At 34.3% G+C, this 26,725-nt stretch overlaps 5 protein-coding genes across 7 annotated transcripts; 2 read left to right on the forward strand and 3 right to left on the reverse strand.

Moving 5' to 3' along the window:
• Positions 1–354: 354 nt before the first annotated feature.
• LOC106767683 (probable inactive poly [ADP-ribose] polymerase SRO2) lies at positions 355–2,302 on the forward strand. Of its 2 annotated transcripts, XM_014652622.2 has the most exons (5): positions 355–756; positions 851–1,089; positions 1,189–1,319; positions 1,427–1,522; positions 2,026–2,302. In XM_014652622.2, the coding sequence occupies exons 1-5, from the start codon at positions 374–376 to the stop codon at positions 2,026–2,028; spliced, it is 852 nt and encodes a 283-aa protein (XP_014508108.1). In that variant the 5' UTR covers positions 355–373; the 3' UTR covers positions 2,029–2,302. The 2 variants fall into 2 exon arrangements, with proteins under 2 accessions (XP_014508108.1, XP_014508107.1); XM_014652621.2 differs by having other exon boundaries at positions 1,427–2,302.
• A 767-nt stretch (positions 2,303–3,069) lies between these two features.
• LOC106766457 lies at positions 3,070–4,224 on the forward strand. Its single transcript, XM_014651185.1, has one exon. It carries the CDS (start codon positions 3,070–3,072, stop codon positions 4,222–4,224), a length of 1,155 nt encoding a protein of 384 aa, XP_014506671.1.
• Positions 4,225–5,045: 821 nt separating this feature from the next.
• Positions 5,046–6,662, reverse strand: LOC106767469. The gene is made up of 2 exons (XM_014652375.2): positions 6,035–6,662; positions 5,046–5,680 (listed from the first exon to the last, which is right to left on the reverse strand). The coding sequence occupies exons 1-2, from the start codon at positions 6,493–6,495 to the stop codon at positions 5,512–5,514; spliced, it is 630 nt and encodes a 209-aa protein (XP_014507861.1). The 5' UTR covers positions 6,496–6,662; the 3' UTR covers positions 5,046–5,511.
• Positions 6,663–7,527: 865 nt separating this feature from the next.
• Positions 7,528–15,615, reverse strand: LOC106768552. The gene is made up of 10 exons (XM_014653772.2): positions 15,237–15,615; positions 15,087–15,130; positions 14,814–14,946; positions 14,546–14,672; positions 13,286–13,875; positions 11,914–12,193; positions 11,546–11,825; positions 9,951–10,109; positions 8,457–8,921; positions 7,528–8,030 (listed from the first exon to the last, which is right to left on the reverse strand). Exons 1-10 carry the CDS (start codon positions 15,406–15,408, stop codon positions 7,737–7,739), a joined length of 2,544 nt encoding a protein of 847 aa, XP_014509258.1. The 5' UTR covers positions 15,409–15,615; the 3' UTR covers positions 7,528–7,736.
• A 1,953-nt stretch (positions 15,616–17,568) lies between these two features.
• LOC106765609 (protein tas) lies at positions 17,569–25,619 on the reverse strand. Of its 2 annotated transcripts, XM_014650288.2 has the most exons (12): positions 25,568–25,619; positions 25,213–25,485; positions 24,633–24,721; positions 24,058–24,114; positions 23,804–23,912; positions 23,607–23,708; positions 23,413–23,477; positions 22,747–22,850; positions 22,536–22,600; positions 22,325–22,379; positions 18,538–18,735; positions 17,569–17,892 (listed from the first exon to the last, which is right to left on the reverse strand). In XM_014650288.2, exons 2-11 carry the CDS (start codon positions 25,480–25,482, stop codon positions 18,575–18,577), a joined length of 1,077 nt encoding a protein of 358 aa, XP_014505774.1. In that variant the 5' UTR covers positions 25,483–25,485; positions 25,568–25,619; the 3' UTR covers positions 17,569–17,892; positions 18,538–18,574. The 2 variants fall into 2 exon arrangements, with proteins under 2 accessions (XP_014505774.1, XP_014505773.1); XM_014650287.2 differs by lacking the exon at positions 17,569–17,892 and having other exon boundaries at positions 18,358–18,735.
• Positions 25,620–26,725: the final 1,106 nt, after the last annotated feature.

The raw sequence follows: 26,725 nt of genomic DNA on the forward strand, positions 1-26,725 counted from the left end.
AACCACTTCTATTTATTTAACTTTAATTTACTTTCCAATATTAATATCTGTCCAACTAAAAAGGTACTTTGTCTACATATTAAGCATAAAACGTTTTAGAATGTATTTTCTTGTTTTTCAAGAAAATTAACGGTGCCTTGTGAACACCACAAAATCCAAGCCGTCGGTAGATACAGTCATCAATTTCAGCACGGCAATATATTACCTTGATCCGCAAGGTTCGTGCCCACGCCCACGCCCACACTTCATATATAATATTCAACATTTGCTTTCACCCATTACTAATGATACATTGAACTTACAAGCGGGAAAAAGAAAAACAACAAAAAGCTCAATTACATATAAATCATCTTATTTTAGAGGAAGAAAAAAAATGCAGCGAATAGAGAATTGGGTTGGGAAGGGATTAACGAAAGTAGAAAAGGAGAGTGAAGAATACGAATCCATTAAGAATGGTTTCTTGAAGGGTATGGAATTTATGGGAAATGCGACAACTGTCATTGCCATTCACAAGAACGATGTTTCCTTTAGTTTGGCAAGGCAAGCTCGTTGGGATTCCTTCAATATTTTCTCTAAGGCTGTGGCAATCAAATCTGGTGGAGATGCAAATGTAAGGAATGCTTGGTACGGTGGTTCCTTGGATGATCTCCTAGAAATTGTATCTGTTGGATTCAATGGATGCAAAAGCCATGATGATCACGATGAGTCTCACGGTGTCGGGATTCCCTTATTTTCAGTCCATTCCTCCATTGATAGGTGCGTTTGTACGAACCGGTTCCATTTTTTCCATGTCAATTTTACGCCTGGGAGAAAATAAATAGAGCTAAGAATTTGTTTACTTCATTGACAGTGCTATGTGTACAGTAGCAGATGAGCATGGCTTGAGACATGTGTTACTATGCAGAGTGATTTTAGGGAAGGTGGAAGCTGTTGGTTGTGGTTCAAAGCAGAGCCAACCTAGTTCTAAGCAATATGACTCTGGTGTGGATGATATTTTAGCACCTACAAAACATATTATCTGGACTGCTTTTATGAATTCACACATTCATCCAAATTATATTCTTAGTTTCAGATATAATTACACAAAAGGTAATCGGTGTTACCTTTTCGTTTCTTGCCACAATTCTTAAGTTTCAGTAGCATTTAATTCGTTGTACAGATTTCATTTTTGTTGGCTGTGGTGTGCAGATTCAGTGGTACATGGAGCACTGAAACCTCAATCACCATATGTGTTGTTTCACAATTTAGTAGCAAGAGTTTCAAATGATTTGAAACCAGCAGAGATGACTATGTTACTCAGAAGCTACCGAATTTACCGAGTAATGATCAATATTATATAATTGTCTTGTTTTGAGGTTCTTACTGCTTTATTTGTAATGTAAATTAGCAGTAGAACTGAGTGAGTTTACACTGTTTGGTATCTCAGCAACGGAAGATTTCAAGGGAAGTATGGATAAACAGAGTGAGATTGATTGTGGGAGACACACTGCTCCATTCAGTCATCACAAAATCCAACTACGATGTGCACATTCTTTAGTCTCTCTTTTTTGTTGCTTTTTATCATAAAATTATTGCTTTTCTTTTTCCCTATATTTTGTTCATTTCATTAGGCTTTAAATTTTGAAAGTTGGGCTCATAGTAATTGGGTTGGCTTTTACTTCCTGCATCCTCTCAATTTCTTACACACTCTCAAATTTTTAAGATGACCATTTGGGCTACATTATATATTCATAAAACTTTTCAGAAAAAAAGTTTCAGAACACGATTTCTGGATTATAATTTCTAAAACAGGATTTTTGGAACGTAATTTTGGAAGTAAAACTTTCAGAATGTATGAAATATATTTTAAAAAATATATTTCAGAATAATTTTTTACAACAAATTTTCTGGAATGAGTTTTTGAAACACTTCTACATGAAATATGTTTTGAAAATAGCTTTGCAAGACATATGAAAGTTTTTTTTTTTCACATTTTTGTCTCTTCTTTGTTTGCAACATTCTCTCTCTCTTCTTTTTCCATTGCAGTAGCAGTGATGAAGGAAGCAACAGAGGTAACTATGGTGAAAGTGACGTGGTGGTGGTGAAGGAGGTAGTTAGTAATTGTGGGGGTGCTGAAGGCAATAGCCAATGGGTTTACTTGTTACTAGGATTTTATAAAATTGAATAGAACAAATTCACATACAAGTAATAAAAAAATTGTATTAGTAAGGTTTGGTTAATGGTTGCAATTGTATTCCTGTCTTTGCCTCTTCAAACTTTCAGTGTAAATTATGTTGGAAATGAATTTCCAAGATTCAGTTTATCCATCGTCTTGTTAATTTTAAATACGGATTTTTTTTATCTTCATATTTATTGTTTCATTAAATTCTTAATTTGACAAATTGTTTTATTAAAATTTAAAACTAGTAAACATTACAACAAATAATTTCTTATAATTATAATAAATGTTGTTTTTGATAATATAATTATTGTAAATATGACATTACTAATTTAAGTATATAATTATATATGTATCTGTCTTTATTTGAAAAAAAAAGATTAATAATTTTCAAATCTTATATATATATATATATATAGATATAGATATATAGTTCTCTTTACGTTGTTTGGTTATTTATGTTTGTCTTGAAAAGAAAAAGAAAACACGAAGGCTTGAGGAAAAGAGAAATTGTTTGGTTGGTAAGGAATGAGAAAGTTTGAATTTATAGTATGGATGGAAATAAACATTCAAAAACTATATCCTTGAATTGTTCAAAAAACCTCTTCCACTTCCACTAAACATCACCATTCTTCATATTTATTTTTTGAGTGAAAACCATTCATACACATTCCAAGGAAGGAAATTCCTATTTACCTCTTCCATTTCCCACCCTTTCGATTTGTAATGCTCATTTTTAATATTTCAACTCAAAAGCCTCTTCTTTTTCTAGATACATGGTATGATCCAACACTCCAACAAATAAAATGTTCTTTCCTATTTTTTGCACCCAATTGTTCTAAATGGCAAGAAATTTTCTTCTTAGTTCATAGTAAACAAAGGCAATCAAAAACATTATCAGAAGTACATCAATGGATAAATTTTTTACCCGTGTCAAATCCTTCTTCTCAAACCATTTTCTTCGCTTCACCAGTAGAAACACTCTTTTAATCCTCGATCGCTTTCACTGGAATGGAGAAATCTACGATCATGACCTGTTTCTGCTAGATGTCAAAGAAAAGAAGCTCAAACCACTTAATGTTCCAAAGGTCACAGATTCTGAAATGGGTTTCAAGATGGTGGGTTCATGCAACGGTATACTCTGTGCCATTCACTATTCTTTGGATCCTAACTCTACCATCATTCTTTGGAATCCTGCCACAGGACAAACCGAGCGAATCATGGAACCAGAAAGCGCTTTGCTTCCTTACATGGTGCCACCACACTGTCTTGTAGGCTTTTACTTCAACAAAAGTTGCAGTGATTATCAAGTGCTTAGGGTTCACTCTTTTGAGGACACAAACAAAGAAGTGTGTTTGGGTGATTCTCTTGCAAAAACTTGTGCTGTTCGAGTACAAAAGTTTTCTCTGCGTGAAGGGTTGTGGAGGGAAATCGAACATTGTGACAATCAATGTGTGAGTGTGAATGGGTGTTTGTTTTGGACTGAGAACAGTGTGACAGTGAGAGAAACTTTGTTTTGGATGGCTATGGAGGTAAGTGAAAAGGTTAGTAATGAAATGATAATTTCTGTCAATGCATGTAACTATGCTCTTAGCAAGATTGGGTTGCCCCCTTTGGTTGCTGGTGATGCTGAAGTTCATAAGAAACTTGCAGTGTATAAGGATTCGGTTGCAGTGATTATTTGCTTGGAAATAAAAAATGTGGCACAGTGTTTAGATTTGTGGGTTTTCTATGATAAGTACGAGGGTGTGGAGTGTTGGTGTAAAATGCACACAATAAGATTGTTACCAAAGTTAGAGCGTCCAGTGGGTATTTTGAAAGATGAGATTCTTGTGTCAACAGATAAAGTGATACGTAGTGTTAGTGGTACCATAGCTTTTCTTCCTGAAGATGGTATTGGAGCTGAATTTTCCTACAACGTCTTCAATTATGTTGAGAACTTTTTATTTGATGGAAATGTGGTTGTGGAGGAAGGTGATTCACTTGAAAATGAAGGACTCTCGTTACTTAGTTTGTTCATCAGCAACATTGAGAAATTAAGCATTGAAGATTGTGGGTGTTATTGAATATTGAAGAATTGAATAGGCTTCCTTTTATGGGTTAAACTTGTTAAGGTAATTTTGTAGTTTATGACATTAGAACCGAAAGTTTGTTTGAGTAAATTACTTTCTCTTCGTTAACATCTTCTAAGTCATGCATTTCCAGCTTTATGAAATTCTTTTATGCTTAGTCGTTGAAGGCTTGATTACATATTTGCAGAGAAGCCTTTGTTTTTTGGGTCTTGTGCATTGTATCAGATTTGCTTTAGGCAAGGAAATTTGAAAAGGTTTGGAGTACAATTTTCTACAACTTTGGTCATGAATATTTCAGGACTCTGCAATACTGGGGAGTCTAAGAAAACGAAGTACAGATTTAAATTCGCTTCATCTGGCCAAATCTGATACATAATATTGATGTAAAACTCAATCGTTAAAAAGGTAACATAAATTCAGTATATTGAGACATAATCATTGTGTTATGATGAATCAAAACATAAAATCTATCCCTTTTAAACACGGGAATGAAATAATAGACAATGAAATGCCAACTTTTTGATTTGGAATTTGAGAATATGAACTTTTATTTACATCCATTGTATATGTTGTATCTGATATACATATTCATCGTAGGTTTTACATTAACTTTTGCTGTTTCTATTTTTGTGGCTAGGGTGTCTGCAAATGTGCAGTAATATGACAATGAGAGCTGAGGTTTCTTTGATACGCGTGTGCCCCAAGTGTATGATAGTAACATTTCCGAATTAATCAAAAAATGGAAAAGCAAATTAACATTTTTATCAATGTCTAAAACTGTAAGTCTATATTTTCTCCTGACAAACATTGAGATATGAGAAGCAGAAATTAAGATACGTAGATTGGGTTGTTAGGTAATATTAAAAAATCTTTTACACTCTCAAGATAGAAGTCCCTATGCATTCTAAGCACCAGAATCACATACATGGGTTTCACAGCATTTCAAAACAACCAAGTTACAGGGAACTCTTACCAATTTCACAAAATCCAGAATAATTTTCACATAGACATTATTTATCATAAGCACTCAAATCATTATTTGACAAGTAAGTTTAAGGTTGTTGTCATAAAAATACAACAATCATGAAAAAGGTTTTTGCAAAAGTCAGTAATGATTTGAATGCCTAATGTATAATGTAATATATATGTGCCCATATAAAAGTTTCTCCTAATTCTATCCACAACGAAATTGATAGGTTCATGCTGTCCTAGAGAACCATGTCGACCATGGATGGCCATCATCCATGGTCAAGGTATGATCCATGTAGTATGTGAAGCCAATCAAGCCAAGAGCCAGAAATTTCTGTGAGTTTTTGAATTGAGAACATAACCTCCATTTTGGCCTTTTCTCTGTACACTAACACAGGTGCAGGGGCTGTTTTGAATCAAATACTCTGCTGTGTCTATGGGTTTCATCACTTTCATAGTTCCTCCTACGGGTCGCTTATATCTGTTTCCATGCAACAGAAATCATCAGCAACAGGGTTATAACTTCACCATCACATACATAAACATTGAATAATAGCATAAACAATGTTTAGACCGGTAATAAATCAGAGCTACATTCAAATAAAAAGTAATCTACTCACAAAAGGCTCATTTAGAATCAAACAACATGCAAAACCTGTCTTTCTCTTCAATAACATGTTAAGTTAGATAGATAAACAAGAACATATTCCATTTCTAAATCAATAACACAACTATATCTAGATAACATATATTTAAAATTTTCAATTACGAAAGAAAATTAATAACGCTTCCCTACATGTGATATATATGAATGAGAAAAGGATGTTATACGAACCCTAACAATGCAGAAGAAATACTGCGTTTCTGGCCTATAACTATGACATCCACCGCATAGGTTTTGCTGAGGGAGAGAATGGTGGTGGCTCTGTCTCTTCCATCCATCTCAACCCTCATTGCACGCACTTTGATCTTTGGCTGAGATGACTTGCAAATTTGCTTCATCTCCTCCAGAAAATCAACCCCTTCTCCCTCAGCGGAAGCACCGCCGCTTCCGCCAAAATCAAGGGACACAGTGTTGGAGTTTCCCAAGGAAGGCATCTTGAGGAACGTGGAAATAGTGTTGCGCCAGGAGCTAGGGTTCTCAACGTGCAGCAGAATCAACTCGTCTTGTTCGATGACAGCATGGGAGAGAGCGTACTGCAACGCGCCAGCTGACTCGCGCGTGGGGTCTGCGACTACCATGACCTTCCTGGCCTCGGCGCTGGAGTTCCGGTTACTAGCCATGCCTTGCGCCATGTCCAAGGTCGCCGACGACGCCGCCAGCCGAAACTCCTAGAGGGGTAAAGAGAAGAAAAACGAATGTCGAAATGGGTTGTGATGAAAATATTGATGGTGATAATATGAGAGCTTCATTATTATTTTTTGTGATGCTACCGTCCTTCTGCTCATCTTTCTTCTCACCTCCTATTTTTACCATCTCTGACTCGGTCAATTCTTTTCTATGCTTTAAACTTAGATCTTTTCGTTAACTTGTTCCAAATCAATTATTTTTATTTTTAATAAATTAAACAAATATTAAAAAAATTATAATTTTTTTTCTCTGAAAATCTTGAACTTTGTCAACTGCGACAAAGAGACGTCTTTTCTGATATTAAATAAATTTGTTCGTACGTTCTTAAGAACATAAGTATTTTTTTTATATGTTGGTATCATTTACTTAATTTTTTCAATAATTAAATCGTATATATTTTAAATAACATGTCATTTATTTTAAAAATACTTATTTCAAGTTTAACTAAACTGGTTCATTACCTAATTTTAAAATTAATTAGGGAGGGCAATGTACGTTGATCACGTTGGTCAGAACGATTTAACACGGTGAGGTATTATCGAGGTAAGGAGTTGTACAAAATGAGAATCTAAAAATTGCGTTACCAAGTATGGTATACCTTTGAATTGGAAAAATCATAGTTTTAATCACTGAATTTGACAATGAATAAATTGTTGAAGAACCAACGTCATTGAAATCTAATAAAACACTTTGTTATTCGATAATTTTAAAAATACGCATTTCCTTTATGTCAAATAACAAGTCCCAAACTTATAAAACCCTATGACTTCAATTGTGAAATTTGAAGAAAAAAGTAGATAATAAATTGAAAAACGACCCAAAAGAAGATAATTATAATTATGCTTTATAATTTGTATTCCCCTTAACCTTGAAGATTTGAAAAGGTTGGATACGATGCGATGCGATGCGAAGAGGAGGAAACTTACTTTCCACTATAGGGAGATGCGATGCGAAGAATGGTGGAAAAAAGGGCATGGTTGTACACGAAATTAGCACACTTAATTAAAACCTAAGTTAAAGATGAGGAGCATAATTTATATTATATAGAATACAACTTCGCACGGGGTGTCTTCTCTTGGCTTGAGACCAAACAATGCTACATTTAATGCCTGTGAGCGGTGCGGTCACTTTCAAACTCACATCAAGACCCTTAATAAAAACCGGGAGGTGAATAGGAAGGAGGGGATTAGTAGCTGTTTTGCCATATTTGTTGGGTCTGCTTCGGTGGTTGGCTTTGAGAACCAGCAAGAGTTGCTTCCCTAGGATTCTGCTGACTGTGTTCTAGAGATACCCCACTCTGAGAGTGATAGAAATTTGGGTAACCAAGGGATCCAAAATGCTGAGAAGCCTGTTGTTGACTTTGCCGAAATCCTCCACCCTGTTGATTCTGTCCCTGCTGGAAGCTGTAATACGTGCTGGGAGGAACTGCAGACATTGTTCGAGAGCTAGGTCCATGAACCCACATGCCAGAATTCTCATTCTGACACAACCAAACACAAAATTAGTACGTCCTTCTTTAATATAACCAACCAATTAGCACACATCTTAAAACTTGTATCTATATGCCCTTAAAAAGGACCATGGTTTTTCACAAGCATAAATATCACCTCCGTTCCACAATAACAGCATTTTAAGGTTATTCCATACGTACCAAGAACAACAATAAATATACTACTTTTTGAAACAAATTCACTCAAATAGCCTTACTCTTCACATAAATACGTTACTCTAAATAAGAAATAAGAAAGTAATTGATTTGAGGGTATATTAGGAGGAAAAATATATTAATGTTTCATTATAATGTGACAACATCAATCATTTTGGAACATTTTATATGACTAAAACTAACTGCAATTATTTTGGAACAGAGGTGGAATAAAAATTAACAAATATTTAAAGACCTTACCTGCTGCAGTGAGATCATATGATTGTTGTCCTTATACTGAGAGTTTATAACATCATCATATCCAATAGTTGTACTGGTAGGCGCAGCAGGAGGATTCAATGGATAGTTTCCTCCAGGAATGCTGGTGGAACTTCCGAAACCATATCCAGATGCAACAGCAGCAGACTGGGGTAAGCTGCTGACAGAAATGCTATTTTTGTATTGTGGAAGCATGGCAGCCAAAGATTGGTGGTATGTGTTATTGCCCGCAAAAGCCTGCTGAAATGCTGATGGCATGTAAGTATAACTCTGAGGCAAGAACGGATAGCCAATCATATTAGCAAAATGTCCCAGGGGAAGGGTAGGCTGGGAATAGGGATGCAGAGCAAGGTGTTGTTGGGGGACTGCAGGTCCAGTGGCAACATTGGCACCAGGTAGAGCTTGTGGATTAGGTTGAGGCGTTGAAATGTTATTAGCCCTCAGAGCCTACAAGTTGACAAATAATATTAATGACAACAAATACTGTGCTCTCCCTCGTAATAACAAAAATTATGAAATCAATATACAAGTAAGGATACAAATGATAAACTCCAAATGCAACTGTTGGCAATGTCAATATAAAATGCCCCATGACCTGGGATTATTTTAGATTAAATATGATAAATCCCATGTTTGCGAATGTAAGGCACAGATACATGTAGGAAATCCATATTCGATATAAAATACTAATACAATTACACCCCATATTTGTAGTCCCAGATTATACTCTGTTTTCTAATATCCAGCAACCACAAAGTACTAGCCAACCTCGAGTATTACACTTCACACGGACTGGGAAATGGAAAAGATCGTCAACTTGGATTGGAATAGGATAAGCAACACGTTGAAATATATATATATATATATATATATATATATAAACATATTTTATTTAATATATAATGTCTCACCAGGATCTTCATTTTTTAAAGTAATAGTATTTCAGTGCCTTTGCACAATATATTCACATAACAATATGACGTCAATAAATTATCCACTCCCATTTTTATTGGAATATCAAACTGATTAGTAACACGATAAATGGACATAGAATCACTCAAGATTTATCACTGGCAGATTGCAGAGCAGAGTGCAGAAATACTCAAGATTAAATCAAACACAATGCAGACACAGGATACCATCCATGCAGGAACGTAGGCATAAAAATGCAAAATGCCTCTTCTCACCTAATATATCATTTTAAGTTGCGAATTAACTAATTAAATGCAAACTATGTAGGTAGTAAACAGTCATTAGACAAATATTGGCTCAAGTGAAGACTCTATTAACCATCAACACTCATTGAAGTAGCTCGCTCAAGCGAACACTTGCTAGTGCTGTTATGTACCAGAATATAACTGCAATCCACTCGTACAATGAACATGCAAACACTAGTACACATTCTCTTTGACTAAGAATAATCAACCTGTAACATATGCTAAAGAAAAATTAAGATAAGCAGGAGCAGAAGTTCACCTCGGACATGGTGATAGTGGGACCACCAATTGAAGAAGCAATGCTGCTATATTTAGCAGGCATTGATTGTGTTGCAGGGAAGGGTGAGTATGGGATATCCTCCCTTGCTGTTTGAACAGTTGAAGCCAACAGAGCACTGGGCAAAGAATTGGTATAAGCCTGCAATGAAACAGCACTGTAAGTTTGGCCCAAGTAGCAACATAGCTAGATAATATTGAAACGAAATAAAAAAAAAAAAAAAAAAAACTGCAGGGATACAAGTTATTACTACATATGACAGTAAAGCAATAAATGGCCCTGCACAATATTTTAAGTCACTTACTCGGCATAAATATGTGTGATAGACAAATCATAAACCATGCCAGTAAAACGGATGACATATCAAATGGGGGAATTTCTATCCACAATTCCATCACAAAAATTGATTAAAATTGCCCATCCAAAGTTCACTTTTTACAGTGCACTTTTTACTTTGAAATAGAGGTGATACTTTGCCATTGTCCCTGTTGTCTTTCATGTTACCATAGCAGCAATTGTTTAGCTGAGAAGTTTTATGCTCACTTTCTCTGGTGAGATGCAAATTTTGTGTCCTGGTCACAGCAGAAGCCGAAGAGGCTAGCTATAAGCAATGGCCACTTTCCAGGAAGTGGATGTCAGACAGTTGCACGCTCCATGCTTTCTATGCAGGAGTCAGGTTATTTATTGTCTCATAAAGCATGGCAATTTTGATGCCGCCAAGACAATGCAAGTTTGAAACGGTCCACATTATCACTGCCTACAAAAGCTTTGAACTCTGATTTTGTAGGAACACTATGTATAAAGTGCAGAGGTCGTTTAACCAATTTTCTGAAAGTAGAGCATGAGATGGTTCAGATGCAATCTATGCCCCCTATGCAAGGCGGTCCTGTCTCATAAAGCATGGCAATTTTGAGCTCTCCTAGACAATCCATGTTATGGTCCTCGTGATCACTGTCTATGAAAGCTTCCAGTTAGTAACACCTATGTAAACTGTAGAAGTTGTATAAATATTTTTTTGCAAATACTTTATTCGACACTGTTGCCTTTAAGGAACAATATCCAGGTTGCAGTTCAAGAAGAGGCACAAACGTCAAATCTTCAGTCAATAGCTTAGAAAGATGGATTTGTACCAGAAGTCAGTTTGCTTATCTCAGAGCCTTAGAGACAAGACTGTTCATTTAGTTGCAGGTAGGATTATAATGACGAATTTGGGCCTATGCTCCCCAACGGCAACTTATTAGGAGTTAAAGATCTGCTGATGTGGCAGTTAGTTAGGGTATGTGAGTCATTATACGGAGAGGGGGCATGCATGTAATCATCATCCAGTACTTTTGTGGTAGTCCTTAGGGACTGGGCAGAGAGAGTTAGTCTTCTCTCAGGTGCATTTGCTCTGAGATTACAGGGATGTTTACAGTGTTATTTCTTGTTTTTCCAATCAAGAATATTGTTGAGGTTCTACTGAATCTAGTTCCAACAATATCAAAATCATTTCAGAACTAAATCTATATAACTAACAGAATCAGACACGAAAATGTTGTATATTGCAATTCAAAAGATTTAAGAATTCTATGCATTACCATTACACTAGAGAAGGGAGACAGGTTCTGTATCTGTGAGTTTGTCTGTGAATGAGGGAACGTAACATCTGGTTGTTGGGCATTTTCGTATGCAAACTCGTGCTGAGAAGAAGGAAATGAGTATTGATTTTCCTGAGCAGTTTCAGGGGGTTCAGATTTTAAAGCCTCTGATTGTGAAATGGAGGAATGCTCAAAAGTCCCAGCATCTACGCCAGATAAGTGAGCTAAATTTCCATCCGGGGTAGAAGTCAGATGCTCATCCCCATAATAGTCAGGATTTCTGCAAGAAGAAAAAAATACACCAGTAAGATGCACATCCCCATAATCGAGAATATTGCAGGAAGTATACTGATATTCTAAGCACATGCCTGACATCGGAGGATCCAATTGTTGAAACATCAGTTGCTCCAGATGTATCCTCTAAGTTACTTTTCAAGGGCCTAGAAGGATATGGGCCAGATCCAGAAAGGGCGGCATCATTAGCAGATCCAAAACTTCCAAAGCTCAGATTCAAGCATTCAGGGGTATGGAGTTGTAAGTGATTTGGAATTACAACAGAAGAACTTTCCTCCTCTTGTTCTGTCTCCTGATCATTTGTGTGTAAATTTAGCTGCTCCAAATTTGCAGCAACTGATGAAACACCTTCAACTGAAAGGAAGAAGTTACAAAATTAGGACCTAAATGAAGGCACGAGTTTGATATGATCCTGAACTTCACACAATATTATAATAACAATCTAAACCATTACAGATCATACACAAGCAGGCCTGTGAACATACTAGAAATACAATAACTCCTATTAAACCAATCATGAGTATAAAGGATGACAAAGAAAAGATAATAACAACAATAATCAACCCATTCGATTGACTAGTGAATAAGACAATTGTGGATTGTGGGAAATGGAAGAAGGCCAATAATCCACCATACCATTTAGCAGATACTTTCAAGGAAAATTGAAGAAGTTGCATAATAGTTTTAAAATACGATAAAAACCAATGAAATATAAACAAAAGGCCATGCTGTGTGCCAAACAAAATGAACATAGATAACATGTCAAAAGTCCAATCACTCATGAGAGATGACAAGAAGATATGGGATACATGGCACAACCAAGACACCCATGAGCTGACGGAATTGCAATGGCAGATCTAAGAAATTCCCCAATACAATAGTGCTATAGCATTTATTTAACACCATTGTTATAATTTTGACTGTGCTATGCCTGTGACTTAGATGATTCCAGCCAATTCTAGCAACAGCAAGTGTAATTTTAAGAAAATCACCAAATACACAAACAAAAGGCATATAAACATGAAAAATGAGCAATTACAAAGCAACTTTATAAGAAAATACTTGTACCATCATTCCAATTACATGATAACTACGACTCATTCTGTAGAAATTTTTCAAAAGGCAGTAATAGACGAAGATAAAACATAAAATACATCAGACTTCTTCCACAAATTAAAAATAACCTCTGCACCTCATCTTGTTTAGAAGCTCTTTGGTATAACTTCACCTTTCCAAAGACTGGGGTGCACAATTTAATTCTCAAGCGAGAAGTTTGATTATTCTACCATCTAAAATCTTCTACAAGTGTTTATCATGAAGTCTATCCATAATGAGTTAAAAGAAATATATATATATATATATATATATATATATATGAAAAAGTAGATGTTCAATATAAATAGAGATAGAGATACAAGACAAGTAACAAATAAGCATCGTAGTCACCTTCATTATTTTCAAAAGGTTGCCGATGAGGTTGGTAGGGATTCATGTCATTGTACAAGCTACCATCAAAAGCAGATGTACTTTCAGGATTGTCCTCAGATGTACTTTTAACAGATCCAGCGTTGTCTGGATTCTCAACAGGATCATCTTCAGCTACAAGTTCATTTACATGGGTCTTTAGCTGCTGGTTAGCTTCAGCAGAGTTAGAAGAGTTTGTATGGTACTCAGATGTTGGTTGATCATCTACAACTGAGGATACACAAACAGCAGATTGGTGCTCAATAGATGGCCATTCATCATTCTGTTCAACATTTGAGTTAAAACCAAAGCCTTGATCATTGTTTGTCTCTGACACCTTAGAAGCGTGACCTTGCAATGAATGCAAATTGTGCTGTGAAGATGCTGGGGGTGCAAAAACATGCTGATGGTTACCACTGTGGAGAGAAGAGTTGGGAATGGATGTCTTTGCCTGTGGCCTACCCATCCTGACAATATCAGCCATTGATACTTGACCTGGGTTCGCCACCCATGCAGATTGCAATCCACCGTGTTGAGATGAAGATAGCCCATCACAGACACGGACAGAATCACTGCAAAGGTTTTGAACATTCATGAGACACTCCACCTTAGCTTACATTCTAAAACTGTGATCAGTACCCAATCACTTACAGCAAAAATTTAGCTTTGTAACATAAAAGAAAAGACAAATGAGTCAAGTAAACACCAACTTTGGCCCCCTCAACCTATATCATCATATTGGTCCCTAAATGATATCTAATGCAATCAAATTCATCCTCCAAAAGCCAATTTGATTACAAACATATCAATTTGAAAGATAATTTGATGTTACATATACCATTGGAGGACAAATTTAAATGTAAAAAAATTATATAGTTGTAAAGAGGAGATTTTTATAAATAGAGTAGTACATTGTAATCAGTTTGATGTCTTGTATATCTTCAGAAGACAAAAATGGATACTAATTTGCTTTGTTATAAAGTTCACACCATGAGATAAAGGAATCCAGAGAAAAAAAGGCACAGAATGCATCAACTATTTGAGGAAAGAATAAAACTGAATTTACAGTGCTTGCAAAAAGTTGCATGCATTGAAAGCCAACTTGCTTTTTAGAAGAAACAGGAGGAAGCATAACAAACACCACCTTGTACATGAATAAAATTAAAATCCAAGTAAAACACAAATGGCCAATTTTTTTTTCTTAGCATAATAACCATACCAAACTCGCAAACAGATATATACCTGTAGGATGGTAGTTGCCTGCTTCCATTATTATCCAATGCGCTAGGCGCAGAATAAGTAGAAACTCCATAACCAGGCGTTCCATTTTCCTTTTTCAATACAGGTTTTCCCTGCAGAAGACCAGAATCTGATCTCCAAACAAAGGTGATAATGATGACAACCACAACAACAATAAATCAACAACAGATATTAAAGAAAACTTGGTAACGTACAAAGCAACATAAGACTAAAAGCTTTATTAAAAAAATAGAACAAGCATCCCGCTTACCCCCACTACTACTGAATTGAGTAGCACCTCCACGCCCAACATAGCGGTCCGCACTAACCCTAGCGCCGCCACCGCTGCCACGACTAGACGTATTGCTTACCCCTCGAGGCCTGGAATCCGTCGTGTCCTTAGTCTGAAAATAATATACAGTTAAATTCTCATCGTCAGCATCGGAAGCAAATACATAAACAGAAGTATCAACTAACTCCTCACAACACACATCTACAATAAAAAAAAAAAACGAAAACGAACTGAACGTAGACACAAACACACCTCCTTTTTCTTCTCTCGCTTGCTCTTGACCTCATGAAAAGGATCTACGCAAAGAGCAACGAAGTTACATAAGATTGGACACGTTCGACGAAAGCGAAAAACAAAACCAGTGATTGAATTGAAAAACCCTAGTGCAGTGTAGTGTTATACCTTGGGAAAGGAGTCGACTAACGGCTTCGTTAGGGTCCATGTTACAGTCTTTGAGGGTGGCATAGATCTCATGTTCGGGGATGTTGCTCACTATCTCCTTCAGACTCTGAACCATCTTCCGACTGGCCGGAGGAATCCCTGCCTTGTGGCCCCCACCGCCTTTGCCGCTCATCCTCCTCGCTTGCTCTCCGATCTGCCACCGCCCTCGCCGCTCTCCTCACTAGGGTTCCGCCGCGATGAAAATATCTCTGCTCGCTGTTTCTCTCTCTCTCTCTCTTTCTCTCGATGATTTGCACCCAAACGGAAAGAGAACAATACCGAACTAAACCCTCCTTTTCACTCTTCTGAGTTTGCCCTTTTTCCCCCCTTTTTCGGCAAATTACCATTAATCCATTTCTCAAAAACTTCGTGTTAAGTAAATCAGGGATTTGTTTTTGCTTTTAACGATGATTAATATTTTCAGACTTTTTTATTTTATTTTTGGAAAATAATCAGTATTTATTCGGAATATTATTATATCTCACTGTTCAATCGGATTTCAGTGTATAGAGTCCGTAGTAAAAATATTTTAATATCAATAATTGATATACCAAAGGGATATTCATCTTTATTTCACACTGTTTTTTATTTCTTCAATCTAAAAATAACCACAATCTTTCATAAAATATTGAATTTTAATTTCTATTCTTTAAAATATATTTTTAGCAAGTAAAAGTAATACATTTTTAATTGAAAACAAAGTTATTTTAATATTATTTACATGTAACGTATTGATTAAGAATTGGGTTCCTTAATTAGACATAACTCAATATTTGGACAAAATAAATTAGGCTTAATCATCTAAAAAATTAAAAGCAAAACAAAACGAAAAATGCTTAATCACCATGAACGCGATGATTAGCCACTTAAAGAAAGATAGAAGCAACAATGTAGAAGTTCACACATTTAACCAACATGAACAAATATCTTACGTAAACAATAACCAAAATGAATCTATCTTATTGATTTTTTTTAGTGTGACATTTTTATTTTTTAATTTTATTAATGTTTTATCATTTTTTACTTTTATAATTATTAATCTGTTTATTTGTGTCATGATTATTTAGAAAAATGTGGAGAAACTTGTTTATTGTATATTCTTTATATATTCATTAAAGTTTTGAGGAATATGATAACTTATATTTATATTTATCTATATCTATATATATAAAGTTTTGAGGAATATTCTTTATATTTATCTATATCTATATATTTATATTTATACTTATATATAAAAAAATATTTCTTTTCGTATGCATAATTTTTATTCCTATTTTACTTTTTATAATATAATTATTAACATTTTTCAAAAATATAATTATTAACTGATTTCTAAAAAAATAATTATTATTTCAAAATATTTTATATAAAATTGTCACATATTTATCTTTTTTTATTATATTATATTTGTATATTGTATTACTAATATTCAGGTGCTATTTATTGTTATTTTTTTAATGTATTAATTTAATCAATTTATATATTATTAATTATAATATAATACAAATATTTAAAATATATGAATACACATACAACATAAATATTTAGAAAATTCGTGTTTATGTTATTGGTTAGGAAGAGGATTATAATGTTATAATTCATTAAATTCAAATAATAGAATTATATTTTTAATCCATTGTATTTTAATTTATTGTAGTTTATAATATTTAGTTCATTTAGTAGGGATTTGGTTTTGAGTAGTGGAGGAAAAGTTTAAAATCGATGAAAAAGAATATTCAAACTGTAATAGTTATACATATAAAATTAAACTGTTTAATTTTTTTTTACAAATATTTATCTTTCTAAACAAATCTAAGCTATGTAATTTCTCTCTCTGTATTCTTTTTAAATTTGAATTTTTGGCTTTCTCTCCTTTATACAAGCACTTCGAGTTGGAACTTTTGTCAATTTCATAATCTAAATAATTAGAATTTTTGTCAATTTGAATTGATGTAATATGTTTGTTTGTTTGTTAGTTTTTTTTTTCCTTTTAAAATGATAGGGAGAAATCCAATTTTTCTCATTTTTCAGTTTTTTATTTTATTTTAACATATTTTGATATTTAAGCCAGTTAGTTATTTAATCAATTTAATAATTAATGTTATAATAAATATATTATAAAAGTCTCAACAGATATAATTTTTAATCCATATTTATAATTTTTTTCATAATTTTTTTATTAAAAGTTTATCTAATCAAAATCTAATTTCTTACTACCTCAGACAATCAATCCAGGACAATTCGACCACTACATACGGACCGTCCATATCCAATACATTAATAATGTGGGGGAATAAATGCATGGTACCTTGGAAACACTTTTATTTTTCTCTTATGTTAAAGCTTAAATGCATGGAGACATAGTAGCGTTCAAATGCATGTAGCGTAATCTATATTCTGGAATATTAAAAATATTTAAACAATGTAGGAAACATGGTTGATAAACCACATGAAGATAGGTATGGCAACCTGTTCAATGAAATAATAATAATAATAATAATGGAAAGTGAGCTTTAACATCGAAATATTAGGTACAGAGTAAAAGTGGGACCCAGAAGAGAATTTTGTTTTGGGTACAGGAGAAAGACCATGGAGTATTGATCCACCAAGAAAAAACCTGCAATGATTAACACTATTATTTATTATGTTTATTGCATACACACACTTTCCACTTTGCTGAAACCATATCTTATTTACTTATAGGTCACTAGTTGAGTCTTGTATTATGAGTCTGTGACTTGGGAGGAATAGGAATTTTATTTCCAAGTCAACTTACTTCTCTCACCAAATCAATCTGGCATTTCTAATTGCAATTTCATGTTTACACTGAAAATAGAATATAAATTCTTAATTAAAGAACTCAAGTATCAAACTTGTTTATATCACCTTCTATATACAATAATGTGATAACTTCGTACACATCTATCTCAAAATAATTAACCTAATTATTTTACACAAATTAAGAACAATAAATGTTATTTAATGAAATGATTTTTTACTGAATTTTTTTACTTCATAAATACAAAACTTTTATTCTCTGAAGGGAAACATTAGTTTAATTTATTTAAGAACAAATTGAAACTAAAATGAAAAACTAACGTTTAATTGAAAATTTATAATTAAACCCTTTTACAGATTAAAATTACAATCATTTAGGAATAATGAAGCATTAACTAACAAACTGCAAACCTAACCACCATTGACAATAGACAGATTCACCTTATAAGCCAAAAAAGACTAACTATTACTCGTTGAAAATTACCAATTCTGAATAATGGGGAATTGATCAATTGCATTCATTATGGGCATGGATTTGGAAACCTCGAATGTATCTTGTTAATTTCATCAATTACTTCAGATGTGAGCTCGATTTTGCATGCATCTAGAACCTCCTGGAGTTGCCACGATTTGGTAGCCCCAAAAACAACACTAGCAACAAGTGGGTGTCGCAAAACAAAGGCTGCTCAAAACAAAAGGAGAGGATAAAATATTAAAGAAAATCTGACACGCAACAAGCAAATAAATTAATGCCCCAAAAGTCCATAACCTCTAACAGATAAACTCAAGGACCACAATCGATAGCATAGACAATGGGGGTTTGAAAAAGAAAATGACAAAGCATTAGTTAATTGCAAATGATGGATAAAACTTCATTATTTGTGGGCATGAATAATAACAACATCCAGCAATGCCAAGAGACTACTAAATTAACCATTTTTTGGCATCCTTTTAAAGTAATAAGATAAAAGAAAACCCATTACATTCTTGTTTATTTAGAAGAAGCCAATGCATGGCATCAAACAATATCAAGAAGCGAGAACGCCAACTTCGAAGGCATGCGAGACTTGGAGATGTGAGTTATAATAAGATGAAGCAACGATGAAGAAAATAATGTTAAGGGGTCTACCAAATTTAGAGAAAAGAAACAATATTATATGTGCAGGATGTGAGTATGGCAAAGCTCACGAGCTTCCTTATGAAGAATCAAGATATAGGGAAAAAGCACCATTGGATTAGTGCATTCAGATGTTTTTGAACTTGTGAAACAACTTTCAATCACCAAAATTCGATATATGATCACATTTAGCGACAATTTCTCAAGGTATGTTTGGATGAATTTTATTAAAGAAAAGTCAGAAGCTTTCACAAAATTCAAAGAGTTTAAATAAGGAAAAGATTGAGAAGGAATTTGGACGTAACATTTTTTGTTTGTGCACTGATAATGGTGGAGAATTCACTTAAAAGGAATTTAAAGAGTATTTGCGTAGGTGTGGAATAAGGCGATAATTAACTTGTCCATATACTCGGCAGCAAAACAAATAGTTGAAAGGAAGAATGACATTTAGCGTAAATTTGTAGGAGCATGTTGCATGCTAAGAATGTGACGCCTAAATTTTGGGCAGAATGTATAAAGACAGTTGTTTATGTTATTAATAGGCTACCTCAAGTTAGGGTTGACTTCATTTCACCATATGAGAAGGTACGAGGAGCAAATCCATCAGTGAGTTAGTTTCGAGTATTAGGATGTGTTTGCTATGTTTTTATACCAAGTCAACAATGTAGCAAATTTGATAAGAAGGCAATTCATTGTATATTTGGCTGGCTGTGATAGTCAACAAAAAGGATGGAGATGTTGTGACCCAACAACAGGATGTTGTTATGTGTTCAAGAATGTAATATTTGATGAAGCATCCTCTTGGTGGTCTTCTCTAGCAATATTGTTACCAGATTCCAAGGAAATTGAAGAAAAGGTACAACGGCAACGGATGAACAACTAGGAATGAAGGAAGATTCCTCAACACGAGAAGAGACGGTAGTTGTTGATCAAGAAGGAGAAAGGTCACTAGATAAATGGAAAATCCCTTGGCAAACAAGAGTGCACACCGAGTCTTTAGAAGAGGAAAGACCAAGCCAAATAAAAAAAATGATAGCGCAAAAAGTCAATGAGAATTCGAAAGCCAAATCCAAAATATGCTATTGTGGCATTAATTGAAGATAATGGTGTTAAAGAGTCAAGTATAGATGAAGAAGCAGCTTAGTCTAAGGAATAGGTACAAGTTATGGATGAGGAGCTAAAGGCACTAAAACAAAATGAAACTTGGGAGTTAATAACAGCTTGTGGAAGTAAAACCCATCTCTAATAAATGGGTATACAAGGTGAATACTCGTCCAATGGATTGTTGGAAAGGTACAAGGCTCGTTTAGTTGTTCAAGGTTTTTCACACAAGTCTGAACTGGACTCTGATGGGAAATTTAGTCCAGCCGCAAAGATAACTACAATATGTGCCTTGTTAGCATTAACAGCTAGCAATTCTTGGAATTTAAAACAGGGAAAATGATATTTTAACACCATTTTTTGACATTATTTTGACACTGCACACGTGTCAAAATGTGATTGGACGATTTCAAATTAAAAAAGTTGAGACAGGAGTATGTTTGGAAGAAAAAAACCAAAGTTTGTTTTTTAATTTGAAATCGTCCAACCACATTTTGACACGTGTGCAATGTCAAAATGGTGTCAAAAAATGGTGTTAAAATTTTATTTTCCTTAAAACAGATGGATGTCAAAAATGCATTTTTACATAATTAGTTAGATCGATATATATATATATATATATATATGGAGAAACCCAAAAGATTTGAGAGTAACATTCACCCAAGTTATGTGTGTAAGTTGAAAAAAGTATTTTAAGGATTAAAGCAAGCTCCAAGGGCATGATATGAAAAAATGGCCAAAGTTTTAGAACAAAGTGCGTATGTAGTGCAATCAGCAGATTCAAGCTAGGTGGTAAGTTGCCTATAGAGCTAGTTTATGTTGATGATCTCATTGTCACAAGAGATGATGTAGAAGAAGTTCACAAGAAAATATTTTCAAATGAAGGAGCTTGGAGACTTAAAGCACTTTCTAGAACTTGAAATTGAGAGAACTAATGACAAGATATTTTTGTGTCAACAAAAGTATGCTCAAGATTTATTAGAGAAATATGGTTTGTTAGATTGTAAACCATGTCAACTCCAATTGAAAACAATGTTAAATTGTGTTCAATTGAAGGAAAGCATTTAGAAGACAGCATCATGCATAGGAAGCTAGTAGGTAGCTTAATTTACCTTACACTAAGTCGGCTAGATATCATATCCAGTAGGTGTGATAAATCGATTCATGCAAAATCCTAAAAAGATGCATTTTGAAGCTGTGCGTCTAATTTTGAGATATGTAAAAGGTACAATGGATAATGGAATATTATTCAAGAAAATTGTGAGTTGTGATGTGATAGGATATTGTTATATGTTTTCACTAGGATCAGGAATTGTCTTGGTGTAGCACAAGACAACCAACAATTTGTTTATCTAGTACAAAGGCAGAGTATAAAGCAGAAGCTATGGCAACTCAGTAATGGTTGATGCAGTTGCTACAAGATTTACATCAACCAACTGATTATGCAATCAAATTATATTGTGATAATCAATCTGCAATTCGTTTGGCAGAGAATCCTATCTTTCATGCCAGAACCAAGCATGTTGAAGTGCACTATCATTTCATTAGAGAAAAAGTGTTACAAGGTGAAATCAAAATGAAATATATTAACACTGAAGGTCAAGTTGCAGATGTATTTACCAAAGGTCTTAGCAGTTCAAAATTTTAAGAGTTTAGAAAACAACTCGATATGACAGCAAGGCCTATATTGAAGACAAAATAATCATTGAGGGGGAGTGTTAAGAATAGCAATGATTATTTCCACTATTTACCTCCATTTAAGGAGAAAAGTTTATTTTGTCTTTATTATGTTTTTACCATATTTGTTTACTGTAAAAGTATATTTAGTTATAATATTTTTAGAAAGTTTAATTATTATAAATACTTGTAACGTTTATGTAATACAATCACGTATAAAATACAAGAAATATTTAAGGTGTTGGGCACCAAAATTCTCTCTCTTCCATTATTTGATATTCAACAACCCACCCCATATCACTCAATATTAAGCTAAGGGAAGATTGGGAGGGGTGATTGCAGTTGCACATCAATATATAGGAAAAGATTATCAAACCTATAGCCAAAGATACAGGATGAAGACCATATGTTTTTGCAGTATTAAGGTATTCCTGTAAAAGGGAAAACATATGAATATGGAAATTAAAATCAGTAAACAAAAGAAATACGTACGAAATTCAAAGAATTTTAAGACCTAAGGGGACATTCAAATATAAAGATAAGTTAAAGTATTAGCATTGTAACAGTGTTGAGGATAATCCACTTACCATGGTAGCTGCCTCTATAATTTTATTGGACAAATTGTATCTAGATTCACCTTCTGAATACTTCCCTGTGAGTAATAATAATAGTATCAGTTGGATAAACTCATGCATACCATGTCACTTCTTTTCACTTTCCTTCCTTCATGTTGGGAAGGAGGATACGAGATGAAAATGCTTGATAAAACAAAACGTGTCCCAAAAGATGTCAACTGACCTTTAAAAAGATTTAAACGAGCATCTGTTGGACCACCGCCCAGGGAGAAATATTTCCCTGAAAGTATACCCATTGCCAGGGGACTGTAGGCCAACAAGCTAATACTGAAAAGAGAAATCAATTATTCAACAATGAGGCTTTCACTGAAAACAGGAAAACGATTTAGGCTGACAAATGTAGCAAAAGTTATAAAATTTCAAGCATTAAGCTTTTATTGTTCCATCCATCTGAATGAAATGGAATTTTAACCCTGTGCTTGTATTAAAGCTGATTTATATAACATAAATCTTCTAGTTAATGTTTAACTCATTATGCCATCTAGTTAATCTTCTAGTTAATTCTAGTTAATGTTTAACTCGCAACATTATATATCTTAGATAAGCTTCTTTAAAGAAGCCCAAATATGATGTTAGAACTTTTATTTTAATAATTGTTATGAACCAACCATCATATAAATTATTGTTGGTTCAAGAAACACGAATTATTTGTATGAAACATGTCCCCCTCTGATACCTTAACCTTTGAGCTTGAAGTGTGGACAATGTACTAGTCCACCTTGTAATGAAATTTTACTTTTATCTAAAAGAATATGGTCAAATATCAAACTCTAAACCACTTAGTCATAGAAGGCTATATGTTTTCACATCAATCGATAAGATTAAATACCTCTCCTGATGGCAGCATTCAGCCATTGCAGAATCAAAAGTTCTACAAAGAAGGCTATATGAATTCTGTCACTAAACAGAAGAAAATTAGTGTCAGGAGTACATTTTGCTCTTACGAATTGCTGTATTGAGGATGAGACTTCCATGATGAAAAAAAAAATACAGCAGGAGTTGAACGATAGTAAGTAACCAAACCTGCAGAGATACTATCTTCAGGTGTGAAGCATATTTTTCAGCAACCTGAATAAACTTCATCAAGCCATAAGGTGTTTCATTACTGAGACCAATGTATCTGATCTGCAATTGCATTCATTTTCATACTCACGGACGACGATTCAGGAATCACAATAGTGACAAGTTGACAATTGAAACTATTTAACAATACCACTTGCCTTCCCTGCTTTCACAGCTGTGCTGAGAGCTTCAAGTTGTTCATCTATACCAACTGAAGCATATTGTCGGACTGGGTCATACTCGGTTTCTCCAAACATTGGAACATAGCTACAAAGATTGGTGTAACATTTCAAGAGTTAAGATCCATATATGCATGTTCATTGGGCAGAAAATGAGAAAGCCTACCAACATGAGATATTAAAAAACAATTTAAACAAACGCCTAAATACTTAAACTAACAAAACATACAAACCGATCAGGCCAATGAATTTGATAAAGGTCGATATAATCCATCTGCATCCGCAACAAACTGCACAAACCCAATTGCATAAGCTATCAGCGTTTATTATTAGACAGAGAATCAAAAGATGCAAACTTAATATTATCTTATATATCTTCGAAACAGCACCCCTCCTCCCCACTTCCAACGGGACCCGCATATTTCTCACGAGTGTATATTATGAGCCTCAGCAATCTAAATCTCCAATATTGTTCTGATCATTTTTTTTTCTCTCTTATTTGACAGTCCAGCTGAAACTAAACAAGTTAAATGAAAAAGCTTCTATAAAAGTTAAGTGCATGAGTTAATTTTAACCTATGAAAGAAAATCAATTCATTTTAGCTTTGTTAATTTTTAACTTTTGTTTATGGAACAAAAAGACCTAAAAGAGTGTCTACTGGTATTATTTATCCACCATCTACTTATAAGCAAGAGACAGTCATTTGGATCGTGACTGTAAGCACTATTACCTTGACTCTGCATATACGATACAAAAATGACTCCGCATGTAGGACATGAATTGAGAAAGAGTTAAGAGAGCAACTAACCTACTATCAATAGCTTCCATAATATTAGCGGCGTCCAAACATTTAGGACCACCTCTAATCCAAGTCATCTGCCCCGATGGTCCAGCAACCTGTTCTTGCCAACATTAATTAATATGCCACATAACGTCAGGAAAACAAATTGTAAAACACCGAGTTTAGTTTCTGTAATTGCAGGGCAATGTCACATTAGTCCTTCAATCAATCAAAATAAAAAAAAAAATTTAAAAAAAAGTACTTGAAAGTTTAAATAAACAAAAGTTAATCTGAAATTAAAAAACCGAGTGACTTTTATATAATTAGGCACGAAGATAACAGTAAGTTTTAGGGCATTATTAGTGATTTTCAGAGTTTTATATAGACTTGATTATACACTTTATTACAAATTTCACCGTTCTAGATCCGATTTTCAAAATGTGCAATGGAGTAAAATATATTGTAAAAAATAAAGTTAAAGAAAATTACACAGCACCAATTTGAATACTAATCTAATCGCGCATTCAATTTTAGGAACTACGATGACTTTTAATGGCGAACAAAAGAGACAGCACAACATGCATAGCGAAGGAGAGAAGAACGGAACCTTAGTGGCAACAACGACACTATCCCTGGGGATATTCCGGTGAGCAATCCAACGGCCGAGATACTCCTCGCTCCTGCCGCACGTACGACGACGCTGAGGCACGGGATACATTTCGGCGGAGTCGAAGAAATTGATGCCGGCATGGAAGGCTTGGTCGAGAAGCCGAAATGATTCGGTCAGCGTGTTCTGCTCCCCAAAAGTCATGGTTCCTAAGCAGAGCCGTGAAACGGTGAGATTGGGAGCGAGGTCGAAGAGAGGAACACCACACATTGCCTTCAATTACAGAATCAGATGGTTAACGGAATTTACCGTGAATGGTTGAGGAAGAAGATGAAGAGTGAGATGATTGAGTTACCTGTGTGAGCTGAGGTAGCACAAACGAAAGTACAAACAAAACGGATGGATGGATAATGTGATAGCTATTTAAGCCATTTCAAGCACAATTCAAAATTAAGAATTAAATATATTAATAATTAATTAATTTAACTCGTATTTAATTTTTATTTTAGTGTTATTTAATCTATCCTACCATTGGATTATTCTAGACATTAAAGTATTACAAATTGTGAAAAAGTGCGCAATAAGGTAAAGCAATATAGCATGGACCTTTTATTAAAACACGACAATGATATTTATTAAAGTAAAAAAATATACATATTATTTTCCCAAACTAATTTTAATATCTTCAAAACTTAAACATACGTATAAATTTAAAATACAAATAACTAAATATATCATATTATATCTTTGTAATAGTCTAAATTATACCACATTTTTGTTGTGGAAAACGAGATTATAGTATTATTATGGGTTAAGGCTTAATACCTCTTTTTGTCCCTCTTTTGGAGGTGAATGTTCAATTGCGTCCTACCTTTTTTTAAAAGTTCAATTTTGTCCCACCTTTTGAAAAAAGTGTACAATCAAGTCCTTTTGGGTAACGGAGTTAAAAATATAACGTTTGACCTGTGTTCTGTGCAACATGGCAGTTTATTGATCAGAACTTTGAAGGGTAAAGTTGAGATTTGAGAAGAATTCACTTGGTTAAGAAGTAAAAGGGGTTAGGGTTTGGTTTCCACCCAATTGGTCTTTGAGATTTGGAAAGTGTTTGTGGAGAAATAGGAATGGCTTCCCAAGGGTGTTCTTCGGTTTCCAAAAGTTGGACCAAAGGGTGTTCTTCTCGTTCGTCCCATGGTGGTGCTTGTAGGGGAGGTGGGTTAATCCCAACGTGTTATTGTGGAGATGTTGCAGTAATCAAAGTGGCCAGAACTACGAAGAATGCTGGGAGAAATTTTTGGGGTTGTCCTCGTTACAAGGTTTGAAGTTCTCAGCTAATCTTTTCTTCATTTGACTTGATGGTAGGTATCGTTGAATAACATGGTGGATAACATGGTGGATCTTCATTTNGGAGCTGCTGTAACTTTTTTAAGTGGTGTTGTGAAGACAACGTTGATGAAAAAGATTGCACAATTCTGAAGAGGATAAGCGAGCTGGAAAATGCAGTGAAGGATTTGCA

This window comes from Vigna radiata, chromosome 7, assembly GCF_000741045.1.
Source record: "Vigna radiata var. radiata cultivar VC1973A chromosome 7, Vradiata_ver6, whole genome shotgun sequence".
Classification (NCBI taxonomy): domain Eukaryota; kingdom Viridiplantae; phylum Streptophyta; class Magnoliopsida; order Fabales; family Fabaceae; genus Vigna; species Vigna radiata.